Here is a 26,825-nt window from a genome sequence, read left to right as displayed (position 1 = left end):
ATATTATCTAAAGTTATAGATATGGATGTTCAACCTAATCCACTTACAGCAATTTTTGGGATTATTCCAGAGGAAGCAAGCAAAGTGTCTGCTTCCACCCAACATGTGATAGCTTTTTGAACTTTACTAGCTAGGAGAGCTATTTTGCTACATTGGAAAGAATCTAACCCACCAACTGTTTTCTATTGGCTCTCCTCCATTATGCCATGTCTAAGCTTGGAGAAAATTAGAAGCCGAACATTTGATACATCCTTTAATTTTGAACAAGTCTGGCGACCTTTTATTCAATATTTTCACATGATTTAATTTATTTTTATTTATTTATTTTTTAAATTCTCTTTGGGGAAAATCCTTATCCATGATGGTTTGGAGATGACTGGAAGGATGTGTTTTTTTTTCTCTCTCTCTGTTTTCTTTAATTTTATCCTCAATTGGACTGCCCAATCTTTCTTTTTCTTTCCTTTTTTTTCTCTTTCTTTTTTTTTGTTTTTTGTTTCAGTTTAGTTAGTGGGTTTTTTTTTCCTTATCGATAAAATCTCCAATCCTTTTTTTCTGATTATTATGAGGAGTTGTAGTTTTTTTTTAACCATTGTATATATAACAGCATAATATTTTACTTATTTGATTTTGATATTATATAATTTTTGTTTTTACTATTGCTGTTTATATGTCTTTTATATTATCTACTTGTTAAACTCCTCTTCTGATTTGTATATTCTTTATTTGGAAATCAATAAAAAAGATTGCAAAATGAATTTACACCATCTATGCCCCTCTTTCACAATCAAATCGCCCCTCAATCTTCGACATTCCAAGGAATAAAGTCCTGAGAAGATGAACTGATCTCTAAAAGTCATGAAGTTAAAGATGAAACATTATTTTCAACATTTTAAGCAAGATTAGAGTATTACTTTTGTTTTTACAATTTCAGAGTGGAAAAAAAAAGGAAAGGAGCACCATGCAAAAGTTTGGGAACCCCAAGAGATTTGAGCTCTCAGATAACTTTTACCAAGGTCTCAGACCTTAATTAGCTTGTTAGAGCAATGGCATGTTCACAGTCTTCATGAGGAAAAGCCAGATGTTGCAAATTTCAAAGCTCTATAAATACCCTGACTCCACAAACCTCGTCCCAACAATCAGAGCCATGGGCTCCTCTAAGTCCCTGCCTAGCACTCTGAAAATTAAAATACATGATGCCCACGAAGCAGGAGAAGGCTGTAAGAAGACAGCAAAGCATTTTCAGGTAGCCATTTCCTTAGTTCGTAATGTAATTAAGAAATGGCAGTTAACAGGAATGGTGGAGGTCAAGTTGAGGTCTGGAAGACCAAGAAATCCTTCAGAGAGAACTGCTCGTAGGATTACCAGAAAGGGAAATCAAAACCCCCGTTTGACTGCAAAAGACCTTCAGGAATATTTAGCCGTCTCTGAAGTGGTGGTGCACTGTTCTACTGCACAGGGACACCTACACAGGGATACCTACGCTTGAGTGCTAGGCAGGGACACCTATGACTTTCATGGAAGAAACATCAGAAGAAAACTTTCCTGTGCCCTCGCCACAAAATTCAGCTTCAGATATTTGGAAAGGAACATCTAAACAAGCCTTATGCATTTTGGAAACAAGTCCTCTGGACTGATGAAGTTAAAAAAGAACTGTTTGGCTGCAATGAGCAAAGGTATGTTTGGAGAAAAAAGGGTGCAGAATTTCATGAAAAGAACACCTCTCCAACTGTTAAGCATGGGAGTGGATTGATCATGCTTTGGGCTTGTGTTGCAGCCAGTGGCACGGGGAACATTTCACTGGTAGAGGGAAGAATGAATTCAATTAAATACTAGCAAATTCTGGAAGCAAACATCACATCGTCTGTAAAAAAGCTGAAAATTAAAAGAGGATGGCTTCTGCAACAGGATAATGATCCTAAACGCACTTCAAAATCCACAATGGACTACCTCAGGAAGCGCAAGCTGAACATTTTGCCATGGACCTCACAGTCCCCCGACCGAAACATCATCAAAAATCTGTGGATAGACCTCAAAAGAGCAGTGCATGCAAGACGGCCCAAGAATCTCACAGAACTAGAAGCCTTTTGCAAGGAAGAATGGGCAAAAATCCCCAAACAAGAATTGAAAGACTCTTAGCTGGCTACAGAAAGCATTTAAAGTTGTGATACTTGCCAAAGGGGTTGCTACTAAGTACTGACCATGCAGGGTGCCCAAACTTTCACTTCAGGCCCTTTTCCTTTTTTATTATTTTGAAACTGTAAATGATGGATACAAAAGAGTAATCTTGCTTAAAATATTAAAGAGTGTGTCATCTTTAACTTTATGCCTTTTGGAAATCAGGTCATTGTTTTACTCGCTTAGCTATTCACAGGAACAGAAAGGTGCCCAAATTTTTGCATGTCACTGTATGCAATTTTCTTGCTAAATGATGCTTTAAAAAGTCGGACTTCCAAATATCACTCCCCTTCTTTCCACTTGCAAATTCTCCAGCAATTTTTGCATCACCACAATACACACAGGTAACACCAGTTTCTGTATTGGGCATAAATATTTCCCCTGAACCCTCCCTCAGGTGACTGACGGTGATGAACTTGGTGATGCCAATGAATATGAAGGGAAGGGCAGTAGTCTGTCTCATTGGAGTCTGGCACATTTGTGATCTGAAAGCTACTTGTTGCCCAGGGCAAAGTTGTTTGATATCATTATGTACCCAGACAGAATAGGTCAAAACATATCCTCACGTGTAGAAAACTCCAGAACAAGCAACACACACAAAATGCTGGAGGAACTCAGCAGGCCGGGCAGCATCTACGGTAAAGAGTTCCTCCGGCATTTTGTGTGAAATTCCTCCGGATTTCCAGCAGCTGCGGTTTTCTCTTGCTGCGGTTGGAGGCAGAACAAAGGTGATTTTCTCAACAGCTGATAGAAAGATTTTGTTCTCTTTTTTCCGAGTTCCTAATCCTTGCATTCAGATTGCTCGAGCTCAGCTCTGTTTGTGAGATCTATCTGCTCCCATTCCCTGATTAGCCGGAAGCTCCCCGGGGCCCGCGTACGGATCGTGGGGCTGAGAGAGAGGAAAAAGACCTGCCTGTGCCGAGTTTGCGGGCTACAGTCTCCGGTTCTCACAGCAATTGTCACTCAATTAGAGTCGAAAAAGCCCTTACCTTTCCGCTCCTCCCGACATTTTGTATACTGCGCGCATGCGTAGTTATCGGAGACGGCAGCAACCCTGCGCCTGCGCATTTGATCGGTGCTTCAAACAACAGCGAAATTTTAATCGCGCGGCTTTATGGGTACTCACGGTGCCATTAAAAAGTTCTGCAAGCTTCGGTTTCATGTCCATATCTCAGTTTTTTTTGTGTGTAGAAAACTCAGCAGCTTTCTTAACGCAAAAAGCGGCTCCCATAAACGATACACTCAATATCAACCGGCATTTCGTGTATCTAATGCCAAAGTTCACTCCCCTTACAAATGCAGATGTGAAACAAAAGAGATTCTGCAGTTGCTGGAAATACAAAGACGCACACACACAAAATACTGAAGGAGCTCTGCAGTTCAGGCAGCAACTAAGCAGAGGAGTACACAGTCTAGACATGCTGAAGGGGCTCGGATTTAATGCTGCCCATTTATTCCTCTCCACATTTGCTGCCTGACCTGCTGATTACCTGCAATGTTTTGTAGAAATTAACCATTTTGTTTTTCAATTAACCAGTTTCCAAATGTTTCTCATCTTTCATTCATAGCCACATCCTGCTGATCTGGTTCCTCTTCCTCCTAATGCTCGTAACCTCCAGACCCCATCTCTTTCCAGAGCCCCAAAGCCCTGATTGGTGCTGGTAACTCTTTGGTTTCTGACTCTGCTCCACTGAAGATTCACTCGATAGTCTGCTGTCAGGCTTTAGAGGTGCATTGCAGCAACCCAGCTGTCTGAGGCACAGTCCTTTGAAATTGGTGAAAATGACACAAAATTTGAAAAGAGCAGGGAAATAGGAGTTTAACCACCTTAGTCCAGAGCCCTGGGGAAGGTCAAATACTCACTGAGCTCATCGTGTTAATTAGCCTGGGGAAAATCATGCAGGAAATTCATGCAGGTGTATAAGATGATGAGAGGCATTGATCGTGTGAAAAGTCAGAGGCTTTTTCCCCCCAGGGCTGAGATGGCTAACACGTGGGGGGCATAGTTACGTACACAACGCTGGAAGAACTCAGCAAAAGGGGGGGGGGCATAGTTAAGGTGCTTGGAAGTAGTTCAATGGAGATGTCAGAGATATATATTTTTATACAGATGGTGGTGGGTGTGTGGACTGCACTGCCAGCGACGGTGGTACAGACGGGTACAATTGAGTCTTTTAAGAGATTCTTAGAGAGGTACATGGAGCTTAGGAAAATAGAGGGTTCTGTCGTAGGGTAATTCTAGGCATTTTCTAGAGTTGGTTGCTGTGGGCCGAAGGGCCTGTAATTTGCTGCAGATTTCTCTGATTCTAAGAAATTCAAGGGAAATCTCTTCTCCCACGGAGTGGTGACAAGTTGCAACAGGGAGAGTGAGAGATAATTTTTAAAATACGGATATGGAACAGAAACCTGGGCAAAGAGCAGATAGACCGAGTGGCCTTTCTGGTGTACATTGTGAGTTTGGCAGTGACAGTAAGTACCTGCGACATGGGATTTGATACAGAATTGATTTATCTTTCACAGATCCACAATATTAAACGCCAGTGGGGCGCTGTCTTCTCCCGCATCTCCAACTCCACATTCAAGGATCGGTGGCATTCAAACGCTGGTAAAGGCAACACGTACAACACACTGGAGGAACTCGGCAGGTCGGGCAGCATCCATGAGAACGTTGTGTAGAGGGGGTTTCTTATTAGTATAAGAGGGTTTCTTCTTTGTGAGGGTTTATTTTTCTTTTTTGTTACTGCGTATGTTAATCAAATGGCTTCTTAGTTTTGTTATAAAAGAGTGCTGGAAGCTTGTTTAAGTTAAATTTACTGATAACGGAAATTGTATTCATTTGTTAACCAATTGGAATTAATGTTATTCTCTCTTCTGGGTCTGTAACGTTCTCGCTCGGGTGTGAAGTAACGCCGAGGTAAACGTCGAGATAAACCAGAATCAATGCAAACGAGACCGCAGTAAGATTAACCATTTACTGTTCACTCTTCACATTAACGCATGGTGAAAAAGCGTTACTTTCACTGTGTCTTTGGTTCATAGAGAGACCCTAGTCGGCGTTATGGTGGCACATGTGAGTGACCCCCACCCTTGCGTGAATCTCAAAGCGGTAATTCCCCACAAGACGCGGCGAACCCGGATGTGACGTCATCGCAGCCGCGATGTATTACAGACAAATCAATTGATTTAAACAATCCTAACTTTAACTAAAAAATGCTAACAAATTACTACGCGAAAATATTATAAACTAAATAACTGCCATAAAGGCAGCACACTCCCCGCTTGGCCTTCGTAAGGTCACAATGAACATAATACAAACTTCGGTCTCTAAATCAGTCGTTAGGTAGAAGTAGAATGACTTCTGTAACAGGCCTTTGGTAAATTTTCCCATCGCCTTGGTCGGTAGTTTTCAATTCGACTTCCCTGACATGTCCATCCCTACTAGGGAATGTGGCAGTGATTCTGGCCATTGGCCAGCAGTTGCCGGCGATTTGCTTGTCCTTGAGCAGGACTAAATCTCCAACTTGAAGGTCCCTTCTCCATTGCTTTGTGTACAGGTCCTTATCGGAGAAGTCCCCTGGTGGAGGGGCAGCTCCTGCCTTCTGCGTAAGGAGCATTGATGGCGACAGTTTGAAGGGGTTTTCCGGGTCAGAAGACACGGGTAGGAGTGGTCGTGCATTCATAATGGCTGTGACCTCTGCCATTGGTGTGCCCAGTACCTCGTGTGTCGATCGGATGCGTTGCTGCATCTCAGGTCTCCTTTTCGTGGTTTTTTGCAAGGGCGTGAACCGCTTGACTGCCTGCTCTTTGTTGTTTGGCAAGCACTGGCGTGGTTCTCTGAAAGGTAGTGGGGCGACCCCACTATTTGCTTTGTCTCTGAAGACCTTGGTGTCCTCCGTTTTTAAGATGATGGCGTCTTGAGCCGATGGAGCAAGTTTATTATCGTGCTCCTTATGAGCAAAGACAGACTGACCCAGCGTCTCGTCAGTTACTTTGCGCTTGTTAAAGCCTTGTGGTGCTTCCTGGACGCACATGGAACTTGTGCGGGGTTGAAGAATCATATGGCGGCTACTCTCTAGCACATTGGTCTTGAGTGTGTTAACCGTTGATTTGTGTTCGTTGCCAGGGCACACCTCTCCTATCACCACCCAGCCCAGATCCAGGCGTTGGGCAAAGGGGGCGTCGTGTGGTCCATTGACCTGCTGCCTAACCTTGTGTACCCGGAGAACATCCCTCCCTAATAGCAGGAGTATTTCTGCTTCTGGATCCAGCTCTGGGATGTGTTTGGCGATGTGGTGGAGATGTGGTTGGTGTAGCACCGCACTTGGCATCGGGATCTCAGTGCGGTTATTCAAGATTTTCTCGCACTCTACGAGTGGGGGGAGACAGATGAGGACTTTACCATCCAGGGACTCGATCTGGAAACCTTCGGCCCTCCTTCCGTAAGTTTTCATGTTGCCTGAGCAAGTTCTAAGGTAGTATGGGAACTGCTCACTCTCAATGTTGAACAAGTTAAAGAACTTTGGACTGACTAGCGAGCGGTTGCTCTGATCGTCCAGAATTACGTAGGCTTTGATGGCCTTGTCTTTGGCTCCCTTAGGGTACACCTTAGTGAGACAGATCTTTGAACAAGAACGGCTTGCCTGAGCTTGACCGCAAACTTCCGTACAGCTCGAGCTGACAACAGTTGTCCTGGAGTGAGCTTCTCCCTCCCCGCCGTCCTGTTGTGGGGGTGAAGGAGCGTTGTCGGTTTGCGGTGACGGGCCAGGATGCATGGCCCAGTCGTGATTAGTGCTATCACATTCCAGGCACTTCACGGCGATCGTACACTCTCTCGCACAGTGAGAGGTCGAGGAACAGCATCTAAAGCATATTCCTTTCTCCTCGAGGAGGGCCTTCTTCTCTTCAAGGGGTTTTTCCCTAAACGTTCTGCATCTTTTGAGGGGGTGGGGTTTGTTATGCAATGGACAATTCTTGCTAGGGTCGTTGTTAGTTGTAAGGACTTCAGTCTTAAGCGCCGAGACTGGTTTAGTAATGTTGGAATTATTCGAAGTGGATTTATCTGGCTTGGTGTAAATTGTACTGCTTCCTGGACCTATGAGGCTAGGATCGTTTCGCTTCTTCGCCTCCTTGCACACGAACCTGGTGAAATACTCGAAGGGAGGGAATTGACCTTTGTGTTCTTCCTTGTAATCTGAGGCAACGGACAACCACCTGTCCTGCAGCCCAAATGGAAGTTTGTCCACGAGTTGTCTAATCCCGGTTGGAGTGTCTAGGTATACTAGACCAGCTGAGTGGCCATCTTCTTTGGCGCCTTGAATCTCCATGAGTAAATCTCCAAATTCTCTTAGCTTGGTGTGGTCCTTGGCTGACACCTTAGGAAAATTTCCCAAACGTTGGCATAGCGCCGCCTCAATAATTTCGGGGGCTCCGTAGCCCTCCTGAAGTCTCTCCCATGCTTTCTTCAATGCTAGCTCGGGTTTGTTGATGTACACTGAACGCATGCGTCTCACCTGTTCGCATGATTCTTTTCCCAGCCATTTTGCCATAAGATCCAACTCCTGGGTTGCTCTGAGCTGGAATCCGTCGATAGCGTTGGTGAAAGTGGAGTACCATGCACGGTAATTTTCAGGTTTATCGTCGAACTGGTATAGTCCTGAAGTGACGAGATCCCGTCGTGCGAAATACCGTGCTGCGGATTCGTCTGCAGGTGGCGTGCGGGCTGAGGGAACATGTCCACAGGTACATGACTGAGGGCGTACATCTGTTATGGGATTTGCTGGTCTGGACTCAGTCTTTGCCTCTCTTCTCCCCAAATCCGGTAAGTTCGGTGTCGAGAAGTACTTGTCGTGAGCCCTTGATTTCCTGGGTTCATCGCGGAGTTGCGAGGGTAAATTATCTTCCTCAGATGGACGTGATGCCGTCGGGCCTCTCCAAGACTCCTCGTGAAGTGGGACGTTATCGAATAAGTAAGGAGAGGAAGAAAGAGTCTTCCATTCCATTTGAGATTGGACATAGACTCTTGTACGTTCCAAGCCGATCTTTTCCGAGGTAGATTTTCCGTCCTTCGGATCATGCATTTCTTCGGCGTCTTCTATTAACTCTGCTTCCACCTCGGCAGCTGCTGCTTCTCGTTCTAGCTTCAGCGCTTCTAACCGTGCCTCTACCCTTTTCCTTTCCAATTCGTTTTCGGCTTCTCTGGCAGCCGCTTCGGCTTCTCTGGCAGCTTTTACCTTCTGGTTTTCGGCTTCTCTGGCGGCCGCTTCGGCTTCTCTGGCAGCCTTTTCCTTCTGGTTTTCGGCTTCTCTGGCGGCCGCTTCGGCTTCTCTGGCAGCCTTTTCCTTCTGGTTTTCGGCTTCTCTGGCAGCCGCTTTCATCTTTACTTCTAATTCTTCTTTGGCAAAGCGCGCTCGCACCTTGGCGGCTTCTGCTTTCGCTCTTGCTTGGGTGGCCTTACTTGATGCCCTACTGCCCCTGTCGCAGGATGACGATGACTTTGACAACGACTTGATGCTGGATCGGGTTGACATGGCTGCACTTTAAACACCTGATAATGCCGCTTTTTCACTGTAACGTTCTCGCTCGGGTGTGAAATAACGCCGAGGTAAACGTCGAGATAAACCAGAATCAATGCAAACGAGACCGCAGTAAGATTAACCATTTACTGTTCACTCTTCACATTAACGCATGGTGAAAACTGTTGAAAAACAATACAAGATTGGTACAGTGTTTGTTCCCTTCTAAATATCACATTTACATTGTGAATACTTGCAAAGGTAAAACTACAGTAACTACATTACACTAAAGTGCAGCATACAGTCAGAATCTAGCTGCTCCATTGGCTGCTTTAGATACACTTCAATACAAACTATCCCGACTCTTTAACTGACGAAAAGGTAAACCTTACCGACCGTCGTTACTTTTAACAGAATCGGCGTTAACATTTTAACTCAAAATACCGATTATCTAATGACTTACAGCGTTGCTTTCACTGTGTCTTTGGTGCATAGAGAGACCCTAGTCAGCGTTATGGTCGCACATGTGAGTGACCCCCGCCCTTGCGTGAATCTCAAACCGGTAATTCCCCACAAGACGCGGCGAACCCGGATGTGACGTCATCGCAGCCGCGATGTATTACAGACAAATCAATTGACTTAAACAATCCTAACTTTAACTAAAAAATGCTAACAAATTACTATGCAAAAATATTATAAACTAAATAACTGCCATAAAGGCGGCACAGCTATTATTAATGCTTTTTGAGTTAGTGATTTAGAATCATATCATATTTTTACTGATGTAAGTATTGTATGTAATTAGTTTTTGCTACAACAAGTGTATGGGACATTGGAAAAAAGGTTGAATTTCCCCATGGGGATGAATAAAGTATCTATCTATCTATCTATCTATCTATCTATCATATTCACATTTCAGAACGTTAAATAGAAATCGGGGGTCGACTATAAAATAGTCGATTTTCGAATATTTATTATGAACATGTGAGAAAAAAAGAGTATTCACTATCACTAGGATGCATATCCCTCCAAATGTAATTATGCCATAATCAATTAAAAAGGAATTAATAAGTGATGCAGAATGATTAGGGAGTTGATGTTCGGATGATAGAAACATAGAATATAGGTGCAGTAGTAGGCCATTCGGCCCTTCGAGGACGCACCACTATTCAGTATGATCATGGCTAATCATCCAACTCAGAACCCTGTACCTGCTTTCTCTCCGTACCCCCGGTCCCTTTATCCACAAGGGCTATATCTAACTCCTTCTTAAATATAGGCAATGAACTGGCCTCAACTGTTTCCTGTGGGAGAGAACTCCACAGATTCACCACTCTCTGTGTGAAGAAGATTTTCCTCATCTCGGTCCCAAAATGCTTCCCCTTTATCCTTAAACTGTGACCCCTCGTTCTGGACTTCTCCTACATCGGGAACAATCTTCCTGCATCTAGCCTGTTCGATCCCTTTAGAATTTTACACGTTTCAATAAGATTCCCCCTCAATCTTCTAAATTCCAGTGAGTATAAGCCCAGTCTTTCCTCATATGAAAGTCCCGCCATCCCAGGAATCAATCTGATGAACCTTCTTTGTACTCCCTCTATGGCAAGAATGTCTTTCCTCAGATTAAGGGGACCAAAACTGCACAAAATACTCCAGGTGTGTTCTCACCAAGGCAACTGCAGGAGAACCTTCCTGCTCCTGTACTTGAATCCTCGTGCTATGAATGCCAACATACCATTTGCCTTTTTCACCGCCTGCTGTACCTGCATGCCCACTTTCAATGACTGGTGTACAATGACACCCAGGTCTCATTGCACCTCCCCTTTTGCTAATTGGCCACAATTTAGATAATAATCTGTTTTCCTGCTCTTGCCACCAAAGTGGAGAACCTCACATTTATCCACATTAAATTGCATCTGCCATGAATCTTCCCACTCACCAAACCTATCCATGTCACCCTGCATCCGCCTCACAGCTAACACTGCCACCCAGCTTCATGTCATCTGCAAACTTGGAGATGCTGCATTTAATTCCCTTGTCTAAATCATTGATAAATATTGTAAACAACTGGGGTCCCAGCACTGAGCCTTGCAGTACCCCACTAGTCACTGCCTGCCATTCTGAAATGTTCCCATTTATTCCCACTCTTTGCTTCCTGTCTGCCAAACAATTCTCTATCTACTTCAATACCATACCCCCAACACCGTGTGCTTTAAGTTTGCACACTAATCTCCTGTATGAGACCTTGTCAAAAGCCTTTTGAAAATTCAAATATACCACATCCACTGGTTCTCCCCTATCCATTCTACTGATACATCCTCAAAAAATTCTGAAAGAGTTGTCAGACATGATTTTCCTTTCACAAATCCATGCTGACTTTGTCCGATGATTTCACCGCTTTCCAAATGTGCTGTTATCACATCTTTGATAACTGACTAGCATTTTCCCTACCACCGACGTCAGGCTAACCGGTCTATAATTCCCCGGTTTCTCTCTCCCTCCTTTTTTAAAAAGTGGGGTTACATCAGCCACCCTTCAATTCTCAGGAATTAATCCAGAATCTAAAGAGTTTTGAAAAATTATCACTTCCCTACTAACATGTATTTCCCTCAGTTCCTCCATCTCACTAGACCCTCGGTCCCTTACTATTTCCGGAAGATTATTTATGTCCTCCTTCGTGAAGACAGAACCGAAGTAGTTATTCAATTGGTCTGCCATATTCCCCATGATCAATTCACCTGTTTCTGACTGTAAGGGACCTACATTTGTCTTAACCAATCATTTTCTTTAAAAGCCTATAAAAGCTTTCACAGTCAGTTTTTATGTTCCCTGCCAGCTTTCTCTCATAATCTTTTTTCCCTTTCCTAATTAATCCCATTGTCCTCCTCTGCTGGACTCTGAATTTCTCTCAGTCCTCAGGTGTGCCACATTTTCTGGCTAATTTGTATGTTTCTTCTTTGGAATTGATACTTGTCAGAAACGAGCCACGCTCCCGAATAATGGCTTCAAGACAAATTCAAGGAAACAAAGTTTATTAACAGTTCTGCAGAGCTGGGCCCCTTCAGAGAAGGGAACCCTGAACCTTACAGGGCAGCAGGTTTTATCCTTCTTCCTTACCACCCCTCCTCCCTGACTCGGGAGGTACATAGTCTTATCCCATTCCATATTTGGAGTTGTTTTTTTACACGTTTCTGTAAAACAATAATCCATATCTCAGGACTTCAATGATTCCACAAACAGTTAATTTTGTCAAGGCTTCTGCATTCATAATTAGATCACACTTGTTTACAGACTTTAACCCAGACATAATTAAATCACAGTTGTCCTTTGACTTTAACCCGGACCTGTCAGAAACGCACATCTTAATTTTGAATCTTACAATACCACCCTTTTTCTTTTTAAGATGTGCGTTTCAGCTAGCATTTCTCTCACTCCCAGGGGGCCCACTTTCTTCTTTAATAGCATAAGTTTTAGCTCGTTTGTCCCATGATGGGGTATCGCTACTGCCTGGAGCTGGAATATACTGCGCCTGATCAGTGCTCGTATACAAGGAATCAAACACGGCAAAAGTAAGAGAATCATTAGACCCCCGCCTGCTACTAGGAGAGCGGTGTGCCACCAACTACCTCCCAGTAGCCCGTCTAGCCAACTCATGTTCCCCAGGGATCTCCAGGTTTGTACTGGCACGTGGGCCAGTTTCCGAATTTTGTCGGATATTTTTAACACGGCCTTTCCACTGTCGTCTATCTTAAGGCAACAGTTTGTAAGATTGAACTTCCCACATACCCCGCCTTCAGAGGCCAATAGGTAATCCACAGCCAGCCTGTTCTGGTATATTGCTGTTCGCATCTGACTCTGCTGTTTTGCCAACAGCTCCAATGCCAGTGCCGTTTGATTGGTTATCACTTCCACCACCGCCTGCAGTCTAATAATTCGGTTTAACATGTAGACAGGAGTGCGATACCCCCAAGACCCATCCTGGGCCCAGGTCGCTGGCCCATAGTATTCAATGATGCGAGCCGGTGGCCACTCATCACCCCACTCGCCCACCTTTATCTCCCGTGTTTCTCTCCTTAATGAATCAAACAGCTTAATTCCCAGCTTCCGGTCACCCTCCTGATGCAGGAGGAAGAACTCCGGTCTTTCCTGGGACAGCTGAGACTTCTCATGGTCCCCCCCTGTCCCATGTATCCTTTATTATAGACTTGGTAATAAGGTTTACTATTCTCCCAACATGTTTCTCTCTTGCTTAGATCATAGCATCGATCATTCACATGCGAGTGGGACACAAATGATCCTGGGAACACCCTCTGCCCCACTCGTACCACGGTTCTGCACTTGTCACATTTCCCTTCAATTTCCCCGACATATAGAATCAAATATATTACAGTCAATAATGTTACAGTCCACATAGAGTTCATTTTTGCTGCCTTTTTAGCCTCACCACCATCGGTTCTTCACCGGGAACACAGGTCCACTCAGTGCGGCTTTCGGGCTTCACCGGTCCTTTTACCCTGGATGCGTGTGTCCACCCTTTTTCTTTTGTCCGTACAGCCGCCTCTGTTGTTAGCAGGACCTGGAAAGGGCCTTCCCACTGTGGCTGTAACTTCTCCGGATTCCAGGTCATTACCAGAACCCAATCTCCAGGCACGATCTGATGTAAAGCAAAATCGAGCAGCGGAGTCTGGGCCAAGAGACCCTTTTTCCGCAGTTCTGCAAAGGAACGGGACAGTGCCAGTAAATTGTTCTTTACAAATAAATCACCCCCCCCCCTGTAGTGTGGGATACCCCTCTATTTTATTCCAATATGGCAGTCCAAAGAGCATCTCATAAGGAGATATTCCTATATCCTTGCGGGGTGCAGTTCGTATTCTCAGGAGAACGATCGGCAAACACTTGGTCCATGGTAGCTTGGTTTCCAACATCAACTTGGTTAGCTGTGCCTTCAGGGTGCTGTTCATTCGTTCTACTCTTCCCGAACTCTGGGGATGCCACGGGGTATGGTACTTCCATTCGATATCAAGTGCATCACAAATTAACTGGTGCGTATCTCCTTCTTGGTACGTGGTAGTGACATTCCCGTTATTCCAGCTATCCTTTCTGGAGTAAAGGACCGCTGTCCTTTACTGACCCGGTGTCCCAGATACCTTACTTCCTTTTCTACAAATTGTAACTTTTTCTTTGAGACCCGTAGCCCCTGCTTCCCCAGGAAGTTCAGTAGTCTGATGGTGTCTTCCTGCACCCCTTCCTGTGTTGGCCCGGATAGTAATAGATCGTCCACATACTGTAGCAGTTGGCTCTCTGGAGCACATTGGAATTCTGCTAGTACTTGCTCCAAGACCTGCCCAAATAGGTTAGGTGATTCGGTGAACCCCTGTGGCAGGACCGTCCACCGGAGTTGTCTTTTCCGCCCCGTCGTAGGATTTTCCCATTCGAACGCAAACATGTCACGACTGCTCTCTTCTAGCGGGCAACTCCAGAAGGCGTCTTTTAGATCTATTACACTGAACCATTCATGGTCAGGGGAGATCTTACTCATCAGTGTGTAAGGGTTGGGCACTACCGGGTATCGGGTTTGGACTACTGCATTTAGGCCCCGCAGGTCTTGTACCATCCGATAAGTCCCATCTGGCTTTAGCACCGGGAGTATTGGGGTATTATACGGTGACATACATTCATCCAGTAGTCCGTCAGCGATCAGTCCTTCAATCACCGGCTGCAGCCCTTTTCTTCCTTCCATTGAAATAGGGTACTGTTTTCTCCGTACTGGTGAACTGTTAGGTAATAGTGAGATTTGCAAGGGGGGACGTTCAAACCCCCCCGGTTCCCTTCCTGGTACCATACCTCCGGGCTTATTTTCCTATCGTCTTCTTCCCTGAGGGCAAACAGCTGTACCATTATCTTCCCGTTCCTGGGCACAGTCCCGATGCCTAGCCTGACTTGCAGATCCCGCCCGAGCAGGTTGAATCTCGCAGAGGGTAACAAAAGTAGGTCCTGTCCCGTTACCCTATCCTCATGTTCAATTTTCACGTTTTCTATAATAGGTACTTGTATTATTTTGCCTCCAATACCGGATACTCCCATTACCTTTGTTCCGGTTCGGGCGCCGGGAGGTATCTGGATTATGCTAGATCTTTCGGCACCCGAATCTACCACAAAGGTTGTATCTGACCCTTGGGGACCTACTTTTAAATTTACCAGGGGTTCCTGCCGATAATTCATCCCCAAGGGGTGGAACCCCCGACCTCCCTAGTCTTCATCTTCCATCATCCCGGACGAGCCCCCAAGTTGTCAGAAACGAGCCACGCTCCCGAATAATGGCTTCAAGACAAATTCAAGGAAACAAAGTTTATTAACAGTTCTGCAGAGCTGGGCCCCCTCAGAGAAGGGAACCCTGAACCTTACAGGGCAGCAGGTTTTATCCTTCTTCCTTACCACCCCTCCTCCCTGACTCGGGAGGTACATAGTCTTATCCCATTCCATATTTGGAGTTGTTTTTTTACACGTTTCTGTAAAACAATAGTCCATATCTCAGGACTTCAATGATTCCACAAACAGTTAATTTTGTCAAGGCTTCTGCATTCATAATTAGATCACACTTGTTTACAGACTTTAACCCAGACATAATTAAATCACAGTTGTCCTTTGACTTTAACCCGGACCTGTCAGAAACGCACATCTTAATTTTGAATCTTACAATACTATCCCTAATTTCCCTTGTCAGCCACGGGTGCACTACCTTCCCTGGTTTATTCTTTTGCCAACTGGGATTAACACTTGTTGTAGTTCATCCATGCGATCTTTAAATGCTTGCGATTGCATATCCACCATCAACCCTTTAAGTATCATTTGCCAGTCTATCTTAGCTAATTCCTGTCTCATACCTTCAAAGTTACCCTTCTTTAAGTTCAGAACCTTTGTTTCTGAATTAACTACGTCACTCTCCATCTTAATGAAGAATTCCACTATATTATGGTCACTATTACCCAAGGGGCCTCGCACGACAAGATTGCTAACAAACCCTTCCTCATTGCTCAATAATACTCAGTCTAGAATGGCTTGCTCTCTAGTTGGTTCCTCAACATTTTGGTTCAGAAAACCATCTCACGTACATTCCAAGAAATCCTCTTCCTCAGGACGCTTACCAATTTGGTGCAGCCAATCTATATGTAGATTGAACTCACCCATTATAACTGTTATTCCTTTATTGCACACATTTCTAATTTCCTGTTTAATGTCATCCCAAACCTCACTACTACTGTTAGGGGGCATGAACACAACTCCCACCAGCGTTTTCTACCCCTTAGTGTTATGCAGCTCTACCCATATTGATTCCACATCCTCCAGGCTAATGTCCTTTCTTTCTATTGTGTTAATCCCCTCTCTAACCAGCAACGCTACCCCACCTCCTTTTCTTTCCTATCTATCCCTCCTGAATATTGAATATCCCTGGATGTTGAACTCCCATCCTTGGTCACCCGGGAGCCATGTCTCTTTGATCCCAACTATATCATATTCATTAATAACTATTTGCACATTCAATTCATTCACCTTGTTACAAATGCTCCATGCATTGACCCACAAAGCCTTCAGCCTTGTATTTAAACACTCTTAGCCCTTATACAATTATGTTGAAAACTGGCCCTTTTTGATTTTTGCCCTGGATTTGCCTGCCTGCCACTTTTACTTTTCACCTTACTACTTTTTGCTTCTACCCTCAGAAGTGTGAGGCTTTGGAAGGTGAAATCTCCAAGGCAGAGTACAAAGTAAATGGTAGGATACTTGGTAGTGTGGAGGAGCAGAGGGGTCTGGGGGTACATGTCCACAGATCTCTGAAAGTTGCCTCATAGGTAGATAGGGTAGTTAAGAAAGCTTATGGGGTGTTAGCTTTCATATGTTGAGGGATAGAGTTTAAGAGTCGCAAGGTAATGATGCAGCTCTATAAAACTCTGGTTAGGCCACACTTGGAGTATTGTGTCCAGTTCTGGTTCCCTCACTATAGGAAGGATGTGGAAACATTGGAAAGGGTACAGAGGAGATTTACCAGGATGCTGCCTGGTTTAGTCAGCATGTGTTATGATGAGAGATTAAGGGAGCTAGGACTTTACTCTCTGGAGAGGAGGATGAAAGGAGACATGATAGAGGTAAAAAAAATATTAAGAGGCATAGATGGAGTGGACAGCCAGCACCTCTTCCCCAGGGCACCACTGCTCAATACAAGAGGATGTAGCTTTAAGGTAAGGGGTGGGAAGTTCAAGGGGGATATTAGAGGAAGGTTTTTTTACTCAGAGAGTGGTTGGTGTGTGGAATGCACTGCCTGAGTCTGTGGTGGAGGCAGATATAGTGAAATTCAAAAGGCTACTAGACAGGTATATGGAGAAATTTAAGGTGGCGGGGGGGGGGGGATATATGGGAGGCAGGGTTTAAGGATTGGCACAACATTGTAGGCCGAAGGGCCTGTACTGTGCTGTACTATTCTATGTTCTATAATCAGCTGCTTCATCAACTGTCAAAGCAGAATCGGCTTGCTAAGCCTTCCCCTGAATTACACTTTGTAAGAGAATATGCCAACCCTCTCTTGGCCACTTTAAACTCTGAGCAAACTTCTCAAAATGCTGAAAGTATTTATCAACCTCTGCCTCATCAAATGGAGGTACCAATTTAACTTCTTGACTGGCCTCAATTTATCACCAGAGTCCAACGCTTGGCCCCTTTTGCTGCAATCTCTATCTTTTCCAGCTCAAACAGCCTCTGCCTTTCTGCTTCCTCCCTCTGTTTTTCTGCCTCTCTAGCCTCAAACTGCCTCTGCCTTTCCGCAGCCTCCATCTTTAATTTTTCTCACTTGTACTGGAGCTCAAGCTCACTAGGTTTACTTTCAGGAAACTCCTCCAACTCCTCCACTTTAAACACACCCTCAGATACATAATGTTCAGCTATTATCCTCTGCAACTGTGCCCTCCTCATTGTCAATTTCACCTTAGCAAGTTTTAACCTTCTGGCAGTATTCAACAACTCAATCCTTCTGGTATCTTCTAATGCCTCAGAGGTTGGTGCTTCCAGACATCTATCAACATCCATTGCTGCTGATTTTCCACAAAAAAATAAATCAAATGGAATTTCCCAAATGAAATCGATAATTAATCAATACACCCCCAAATCTGTTCATATTCCGGACACAGGCCCCAAATTTATTCTGAATTGTAATGCTTTAGAAACGAACCAGCAGCAATGGAGTCTGTTTTTGATGTTAAAACTATCTTTAATAGAATCTACTTATAATATAGTAACTTAAGGAAGATAAACAGTAGTTAACAGTGTCATGTGTAAGTATAACTCCCAAACTATTGAGCTCGGGGTCTTGAGATGGTAAAGTATGAAAGTTCAGTTCATCCACAGAATAGGTGATGAGAGAGATATTTGTAATCCAGGGTAAATGTCGAGAGAAGGCAATTATGTTGCATTCCACAGGTTCCATGGTGGTAAAATGAGAGAACAGTCACTTTAGATTTTATCTGTCGTCATTTCAAATCCACATACGAATTATCACTGAAAGTGACTTGTCACAAGAGGTATCGTCAAGTGAATTACCACACCTCACCAAGGCAAGGGTTAACACATCAGTGGTCTTCACAGGATACCCCAAATCAGATCCACTCCTACGGATCAAACAAGGTAACAACCACACATTCGATGTACACTGAATCGATAATTAACCAACCCTTGTGGGAATAGGAAAATTCCAAACAGTGACCCTTGGCCACTAGTTCCCTGGTTTCGATCCTTCCATTTTTCCTCCTTCATGTCCGTCTGACTCTGAGAGTCTGTGTCCTCGGTTAAAAATAAACAGTCTGCGAGCGATGTAAACAAGCTGCAAGTCAGACTGATTCAACTTCTTAATCTCTCTCTCTGTCTCTTAAAATGACAGTCCACAGCAAACAAAACCTATAGGGATTCATAACAATGGCCACTCCCCATTGTGAACTGACTGGTGTGCCAGTAGTTGGGATGACTGAGTGAATCCCTTCCCACATTCTCAGCAGATGAACGGCTTCTCCCCAGTGTGAACTTGCTGATGTCTCTGTAGGCTGAATAACTCAGTGAATCCTTTCCCACATTCTGAGCAGGTGAATGGCCTCTCACCAGTGTGAACTCGCTGATGACCCTGTAGGTGGGTTAACTGAGTGAATCCCTTCCCACAGACTGAGCAGGTGAATGGCCTCTCCCCAGTGTGAACTCGCTGATGTACCAGTAGGGTGGATGACTCAGTGAATCTCTTCCCACAGATCGAGCAGATGAACGGTTTCTCCCCAGTGTGAAGTCGCTGGTGTTTCCACAGGGTGGAAGAGTGAGTGAATCTCTTCTCACAGACTGAGCAGGTGAATGGCCGCTCCCTGGTGTGAACTCACTGGTGAGCCATTAGGTCAGATGACAGAGTGAATCCTTTCCCAGAAATTCAGCAGATGACCAGCCTCTGCCCGGTGTGGTGTGAACTGACTGGTGTGTCCACAGGTGGGAAGACCGACTGAAACCCTTCTCACACACAGAACAGATGAATGGCCTTGCCCAGTGTGAACTTGCTGATGTACCTTTAATTGTGATAACTGAGTGAATCCATTCCCACTGTTTGGGCAGGTGAATGGCCTTTCTCCTGTGTAAAATGACGGGTGTGCCAGTTCGTCAAATGATCGAGTGAATCCCTCCCCACAGTCTGAGTAGGAAGGAAGATCGATTGAATCACTTGCTCCACTTCTTAAATATCTAGACAGAAACAGCAAAACTGGCGTGCCGAGTTTGAGATTCCTGGAGACAAATTCCTTCTCATTTTTAACCTGTAAAACGATTTTCAAAATCCATCAATGGGTTTAGGACAACATTTCAGATGAGATTACTTGAGTTGCCAAGGTTTGATCTGGTATCACACTGTTACAGTGATGTACAACCCAACTTGGACAGAGAAATCATCGTCTGATTGGGCAGAGTGCTGGTATCTGGAATGACCATCAATTCCCTGATGCTCTTCCTGTCTCCATAAGAATGGGGCATTTCTGCCATCTCCAATTTGTTCCTTGGCTCAGTTTGACTCTCTCCATTGGTATTATTCCCTTCTCTTGCTGAGCTGCATGGGGGCCTGGCCCCACAGTAACTGAAACAGTCTCAGGCAAATAGTCTTTCTTGACGTGCAGCTGGGATTTTCTTTTATGTATTATTCACTTAAAGTGCCACAGTTTTAACGCCATATTAAAAATTCCTGCTGAGATGAATGGATGGTCTGCACAGCTGTTAAAAGGGCTTAGTGTGAATTTTTGTAATATTTCAGGTTCTTCTAGAAATGTACAACACAGAAACAGACTAAAATAATAGATAGGGATGGGGGTAAGGGTGGGGGGGGGCAGGGGTATCAATGGAGGTCAGTGAATTGGACATTCATGCCGGCAGGAAGGAGTCTACCTTGGCGGGAGATAAGGTATTGTTCCATCGACCTGCATGTGGCCTCATCTTGATGGTAGAGGAGGCCATGGACAGACATATCAGAGTGGGAGTGGTCTGTGGAATTGATGTGTGTGGCCACAGGGAGATCCCGCCACTGCTGGAGGACCGAGCGCCAGTGTTCCGCGAAACGGTCTCCCAGTCTGCGGCGGGTCTCCCCAATGTATAAATGGCCACATCGGGAGCACCGGATACAGTAGATCACGCCAGTTGACTCGCAGGTGAAGTGGTGCCTCACCTGAAAGGACTGTCTGGGGCCTTGGACTTCATTAACTTCGCCTCCAACTTTCACCCCACCCTCAAATTCACCTGGTCTATTTCCGACACCTCCCTCCCCTTTCAAAATCTTTCTGTTTCTATCTGTGGAGACACCCTATCCACCGACGTCTACTACAAACCTACTAACTCCCACAGCTACCTAGACTATTTCTCCTCCCACCCTGTCTCCTGCAAAAATGCTATCCCTTTCTCTCAATTTCTCCGCCTCCACCGCATCTGCTCTCAGGATGAGGCCTTTCATTCTAGGACAAAGGAGATGTCTTACTTTTTTAAAGAAAGGGGCTTCCCTTCATCCACTATCAACTCTGCCCTCCAACGCGTCTCCCGTATTTCATGCACCTCTGCCCTCACCCCATCCCCCTGCCAGCCCACCAGGGATAGAGTCCCCTGGTCCTCACCCATCACCCTACCAGCCTACAGATCCAACGTATAATCCTCCACAACTTCCGCCACCTCCTACGTGATCCCATCACCAACCACATCTTCACCTTCCTCCCTCTCTCGGCTTTCCGCAGGGATCGCTCCCTACGCGACTCCCTTGTCCATTCATCTCCCCCATCCCTCCCCACAGACCTCCCTCCGGGCACTGATCCCTGCAAACGGAAGAGGTGCTAAACCTGCCCCCACACTTCTTCCCTCACCACCATCCCGGTGCTCCCAATGTGGCCATTTATACATTGGGGAGACCCGCCGCAGACTGGGAGACCGTTTCACGCAACACCGACGCTCGGTCCTCCAGCAGTGGCGGGATCTCCCTGTGGCCACACACCTTCTACCTGCCGGCATGAACATCCCAATCACTGACCTCCGTTGATACCCCTGCCCCCACCCTTACCCCCATCCCTATCTATTATTTTAGTCTGGTTCTCTTTCTCTCTCTTTTCCCCCCTCACTATAATCTCTCCCCCCAGCCCTACCTTTCTTTCTCTTTTATTTCCCATAATTCTCCACCTTCCCCCAGCCCATTTCCCTCCAGCCTATCACTTCCAAGCTCTCTACTTCATCCCTCCCCCCACTTCTTATCCCCCACCGACCATCCCACGTTACTTCACTCCTGATGAAGGGTTTCGGCCCGAAATGTCATTATTACCTCCTCCCATATATGCTGTCTGGCCTGCTGAGATCTGCCAGCATTTTGTGTTTTTTTATTTATTTCCAGCATCTGCAGATTCACTCACATTGAACACAGAAACAGGCCCTTTGGGCCATCTGGTTTGTGCTGAACTATTTAAACTACCCACTCCCACACCTCTACCATCCAGGTACCAACACAAACCTCTTAAATGTTGAAATCGAGCTCGCATGCACCACTTGTGCTGGCTGCTCATTCCACACCCGGGTGACTGTCTGTGTGAAGAAGTTTCTCCTCATGTTCCCCTTAACATTTCACCTTTCACCCTTAACCCATGGCCTCTGGTTGTCGTTCCACCCAAACTCAGTGGAGAAAGCCAGCTTGCGTTTACACTATCGATGCCCCTCTATCACAATCAAATCTCACCTCAATCTCTAACATTCCAAGGAATAAAGTTCCTGTTCAATCTTTCCTTATAACCCAAGTCCTCCAGGCACACAATACTTCAAATTAGGCATCACCAATGGCTTCTCCCCAGTGTGAACTCGCAGATGACTCTGGAGGTTGGATGACTGAATGAATCCCTTCCCACAGACTGAGCAGGTGAATGGTCTCTCCCCAGTGTGAACTCGCTGATGTCTCTGTAGGTGGGATGACTGAGTGAATCCCTTCCCACAGACTGAGCAGGTGAACGGCCTCTCCCCAGTGTGAACTTGCTGGTGACTCTGCAGGTGGGATGACTGAGTGAATCCCTTCCCACATTCTGAGCAGGTGAACGGCTTCTCTCCAGTGTGAACTCGCTGATGACTCTGTAGGTGGGATGACCGAGTGAATCTCTTCCCACAGACTGAGCAGGTGAACGGCTTCTCCCCAGTGTGAACTCGCTGATGACTCTGTAGGTGGGATGAATGAGTGAATCTCTTTCCACATTCTAAGCAGGTGAACGGCTTCTCCCCAGTGTGAACTCGCAGATGACTCTGTAGGTAGGATGACTGAGTGAATCCCTTCCCACATTCTGAGCAGGTGAACGGCTTCTCCCCAGTGTGAACTCGCTGATGACTCTGTAGGTGGGATGACCGAGTGAATCTCTTCCCACAGACTGAGCAGGTGAACGGCTTCTCCCCAGTGTGAACTCGCTGATGACTCTGTAGGTGGGATGAATGAGTGAATCTCTTTCCACATTCTAAGCAGGTGAACGGCTTCTCCCCAGTGTGAACTCGCAGATGACTCTGTAGGTTGGATGACCGAGTGAATCCCTTCCCACAGTCTGAGCAGGTGAATGGCTTCTCCCCAGTGTGAACTCGCTGATGTCTCAGTAGGTGGGATGAATGAGTGAATCTCTTTCCACATTCTGAGCAGGTGAACGGCTTCTCTCCAGTGTGAACTCGCTGATGTACCAGTAGGGTAGATGACACAGTGAATCCTTTCCCACAGACTGAGCAGGTGAATGGCCGCTCCCCAGTGTGAACTCGCTGATGATTCTGTAGGTGGTATGACCGAGTGAATCCTTTCCCACAGACTGAGCAGGTGAATGACTTCTCCCCAGTGTGAACTCGCTGATGTCTCAGTCGGTGGGATGAATGAGTGAATCTCTTTCCACATTCTGAGCAGGTGAACGGCTTCTCCCCAGTGTGAACTCGCTGATGTACCAGTAGGGTAGATGACAGAGTGAATCCTCTCCCACAGACTGAGCAGGTGAACGGCTTCTCTCCAGTGTGAACTCGCTGATGTACCAGTAGGTTGGATGACTGAGTGAATCCCTTCCCACAGACTGAGCAGGTGAACGGCTTCTCCCCAGTGTGAACTCGCTGATGACTCTGTAGGGTAGATGACAGAGTGAATCCTTTCCCACAGACTGAGCAGGTGAATGGCTTCTCTCCAGTGTGAACTCGCTGATGACTCTGTAGGTGGGATGACCGAGTGAATCTCTTCCCACAGACTGAGCAGGTGAACGGCTTCTCCCCAGTGTGAACTCGCTGATGACTCTGTAGGTGGGATGAATGAGTGAATCTCTTTCCACATTCTAAGCAGGTGAACGGCTTCTCCCCAGTGTGAACTCGCAGATGACTCTGTAGGTAGGATGACTGAGTGAATCCCTTCCCACATTCTGAGCAGGTGAACGGCTTCTCCCCAGTGTGAACTCGCTGATGACTCTGTAGGTGGGATGACCGAGTGAATCTCTTCCCACAGACTGAGCAGGTGAACGGCTTCTCCCCAGTGTGAACTCGCTGATGACTCTGTAGGTGGGATGAATGAGTGAATCTCTTTCCACATTCTAAGCAGGTGAACGGCTTCTCCCCAGTGTGAACTCGCAGATGACTCTGTAGGTTGGATGACTGAGTGAATCTCTTCCCACAGACTGAGCAGGTGAACGGCTTCTCCCCAGTGTGAATTCGCTGATGTCTCAGTAGGTGGGATGACTGAGTGAATCCCTTCCCACAGACTGAGCAGGTGAACGGCTTCTCCCCAGTGTGAACTCGCTGGTGAGCCATTAGGTCAGATGACTGAGTGAATCCTTTCCCAGAAATTCAACAGATGACCAGCCTCTGCCCGGTGTGGTGTGAACTGACTGGTGTGTCCACAGGTGGGAAGACCGACTGAACCCCTTCTCACACACAGAACAGATGAATGGCCTTGCCCAGTGTGAATTTGCTGATGTACCTTCAATTGTGATAACTGAGTGAATCCATTCCCACTGTTTGAGCAGGTGAAAGGCCTTTCTCCTGTGTAAATTACAGGCATGCCAGTTGGTCAAATGACTGAGTGAATCCCTCCCCACTGTCTGAGCAGGAAGGGTGGTCAATTGGATCCCTTGCTCCACTTCTTAAATATCTAGACAGACAACAAAACTGCTGTGCCGTGTCTGAGCTTCCTGGAGACGAATTCCTTCTCATTTTTAACCTGTAAAAAGATTTACAAAATCCATCAATGGGTGTAGGACAACATTTCAGATGAGATTACTTGAGTTGCCAAGGTTTGATCTGGTATCACTCTGTTACAGTGAGGTTCAACGAAAGTTGGACAGAGAAATCATCTCCTGACTGGGCAGAGTGCTGGTATCTGGAATGACCATCAATTCCCTGATGCTCTTCCTGTCTCTATAAGAATGGGGCATTTCTGTCATCTCCAATCTGTGCCTTGGCTCAGTCTGACTCTCTCCATTGGTATTACTCCCTGTTCCTGCTGAGCTGCATGGGTGCCTGGCCCCACAGTAACTGAAACACTCTCACACAAATAGTATTTCTTGACGTGCAGCTGGGATTTTCTTTTATGTATTATTAACTTAAAGTGCCACAGTTGTAACGCCATATAAAAAATTCCTGCTGAAATGACTGGTTGGTTCGCACAGCTGTCAAAAGGGGATAGAGTGAATTCTTGTATTATTTCAGGTTCTTGTCATGATCATAGAAAATTTCAACACAGAAACAGGCCCTTTGGGCCATTTGATTTGTACTGAACTATTTAAACAGCCCACTCCCACACCTCTACCATCCGGGTACCCACACAAACCTCTTAAATGTTGAAATCGAGCTCGCATGCACCACTTGAGCTGGCTGCTCATTCCACACCCAGATGACCGTCTGTGTGAAGAAGTTTCCCCTCATGTTCCGCTAACATTTCACCTTTCACCCTTAACCCATGGCCTCTGGTTGTCGTCCCACCCAATCTTCGTGGAAAAAGCCAGCTTGCATTAACACTATCTGTGCCTCTCTATCACAATCAAATCACCCCTCAATCTTCTACACTCTAAGGAATAAAGTGCTGATTTGTTCAATCTTTCTTTCGAACCCAACTCCTCCAAACCTGGCAAAATCCTTGTGAATTTTCTCTGAACTCTCTGAACTTCTTTTACAGCTTTCCTGTAGGCAGGTGACCAAAACTGCACAGAATTCTCCAAATTAGGCCTCACCAATGTCTTCTACAAGTCAACATAACATCCATCTATTGTCAGTATATGGTTCATGAAGGCCAATGAACTAAAATCTTTCCTTCCGTCACTATCTAACTGTGATACCACTTTCAGTGAATTAAGAACTTGTATTCTCAGGTCCCTTTCTTCCACAACACTCCTAAGTGCCTGACCAGTCACTGTGAAAGACCTCCCTTGGTAGGTCATACCAAAGTGCAACAACTCACACTGGTCTGCATTAAATTCCATTTTCCATTTTTCAAACCATTCTCCCAGTGGGTCCAGATCGCACTGCAAGCCATGATAGTCTTCCTCACTGTCCACTACACCACCAGTCTTGGTGTCACCCACAAATTTGCTGATCCAGTTAACCACACTAACATCCAGATTACTGATATAGATGACAAACAACAACAGATCCAGCACTGATCCCTGTGGCAACCACTAGTCACAGGCTTCCAGTCAGAGAGGCAACCATCTGCTACCACGCTCTGGCTTCTCCCAAAGACAGTGTCTCATCCGATTTACTGTCTCATCTTGAATGCTGAGTGACTGAACCTTCTTGACCAACCTCCCATATGAGACTTTGTCAAGTGCCTTGCTAACGTCCATGTAGACAACATCCACTGCCTTGCCTTCATCCACTTCCCTGATAACTTCCTGGAGAGACTCTATAAGATTGGCGAGAGCCATGCTGTCTATCCTTTATCAGTCCACACCTATCCAAATACTTACAGTATATATCGGGTTCCTGCACACACATTCCAATAACTTTCCCAGTACTGATGTCAAGCCCACAAACATATAATTTCCTAGTTCATTTTTACAGCCTTTCTAGAACAGCAGAACAACGTTGTCTGTCCTCCAATCCTCCAGTACCTCACCTGTCACTAAGGATGATTTAAATATCTGTGCTAAGGCTCCAATAATTTCTGCACTTGTCTTCTGCAGGGTCCTAGTGAACAACTTGTCAGGCCCTGGGGATTGATCCACATTAATTTGCCTCAAGACAGTAAACCCCTCCACCTCTGTAATCCATTACACTCCCCAATGCCATTAGGCTTTACAATTCAACCGCCAGGGCTTGAGAACTTTTCAAAAGCTATTATTAATGCTTTTTGAGAGAGTGATTTAGATGCATATCATATTTTTACTGAGTTAAGTATTGTATGTAATTAGTTTTGCTACAACAAGTGTATGGGACATTGGAAAAAAAATGTTGAATTTCCCCATGGGGATGAATAAAGTATCTATCTATCTATCTGTACAGGGTCCATGAAGTTGATGTGGCTTTGCCTCACTTCTACAGACTCTGTGTTCATCTCTTGAGTAAATACGGATGCAAAAAAAATCTCCACAATCTATGTTATCCCTTCATATGGATTACCAT

At 45.5% G+C, this 26,825-nt stretch overlaps 3 protein-coding genes and 1 long non-coding RNA gene across 4 annotated transcripts in view; 1 reads left to right on the top strand and 3 right to left on the bottom strand.

The window, feature by feature from the left end:
• The window catches only part of LOC140722450 (uncharacterized), a 48,590-nt gene extending 45,388 nt beyond the window's left edge, over positions 1 to 3,202 (bottom strand). The window contains exon 1 of the long non-coding RNA XR_012097621.1: positions 3,165 to 3,202. This is a non-coding gene — a long non-coding RNA (uncharacterized lncRNA). The remainder of the gene's footprint in view (positions 1 to 3,164) is intronic.
• Positions 1 to 26,825, top strand: part of LOC140722432 (uncharacterized) — a 358,127-nt gene that overhangs the window by 286,624 nt on the left and 44,678 nt on the right. The window lies entirely within an intron of this gene.
• LOC140722406 (uncharacterized) lies at positions 4,056 to 9,364 on the bottom strand. The gene is made up of 3 exons (XM_073037159.1): positions 9,151 to 9,364; positions 8,102 to 8,869; positions 4,056 to 4,060 (listed from the first exon to the last, which is right to left on the bottom strand). Exons 2-3 carry the CDS (start codon positions 8,700 to 8,702, stop codon positions 4,056 to 4,058), a joined length of 606 nt encoding a protein of 201 aa, XP_072893260.1. The 5' UTR covers positions 8,703 to 8,869; positions 9,151 to 9,364.
• Positions 15,021 to 24,323, bottom strand: LOC140722465 (uncharacterized). The gene is given in 3 exon segments (XM_073037205.1): positions 15,021 to 19,080; positions 22,017 to 24,071; positions 24,148 to 24,323. Coding segments are annotated over 3 exon segments (2,535 nt in total). The 5' UTR covers positions 24,268 to 24,323; the 3' UTR covers positions 15,021 to 18,720.

Source organism: Hemitrygon akajei, unplaced genomic scaffold (genome assembly GCF_048418815.1).
Source record: "Hemitrygon akajei unplaced genomic scaffold, sHemAka1.3 Scf000077, whole genome shotgun sequence".
Lineage (NCBI taxonomy): Eukaryota > Metazoa > Chordata > Chondrichthyes > Myliobatiformes > Dasyatidae > Hemitrygon > Hemitrygon akajei.
This window is presented reverse-complemented; position numbering and strand designations above follow the sequence as displayed.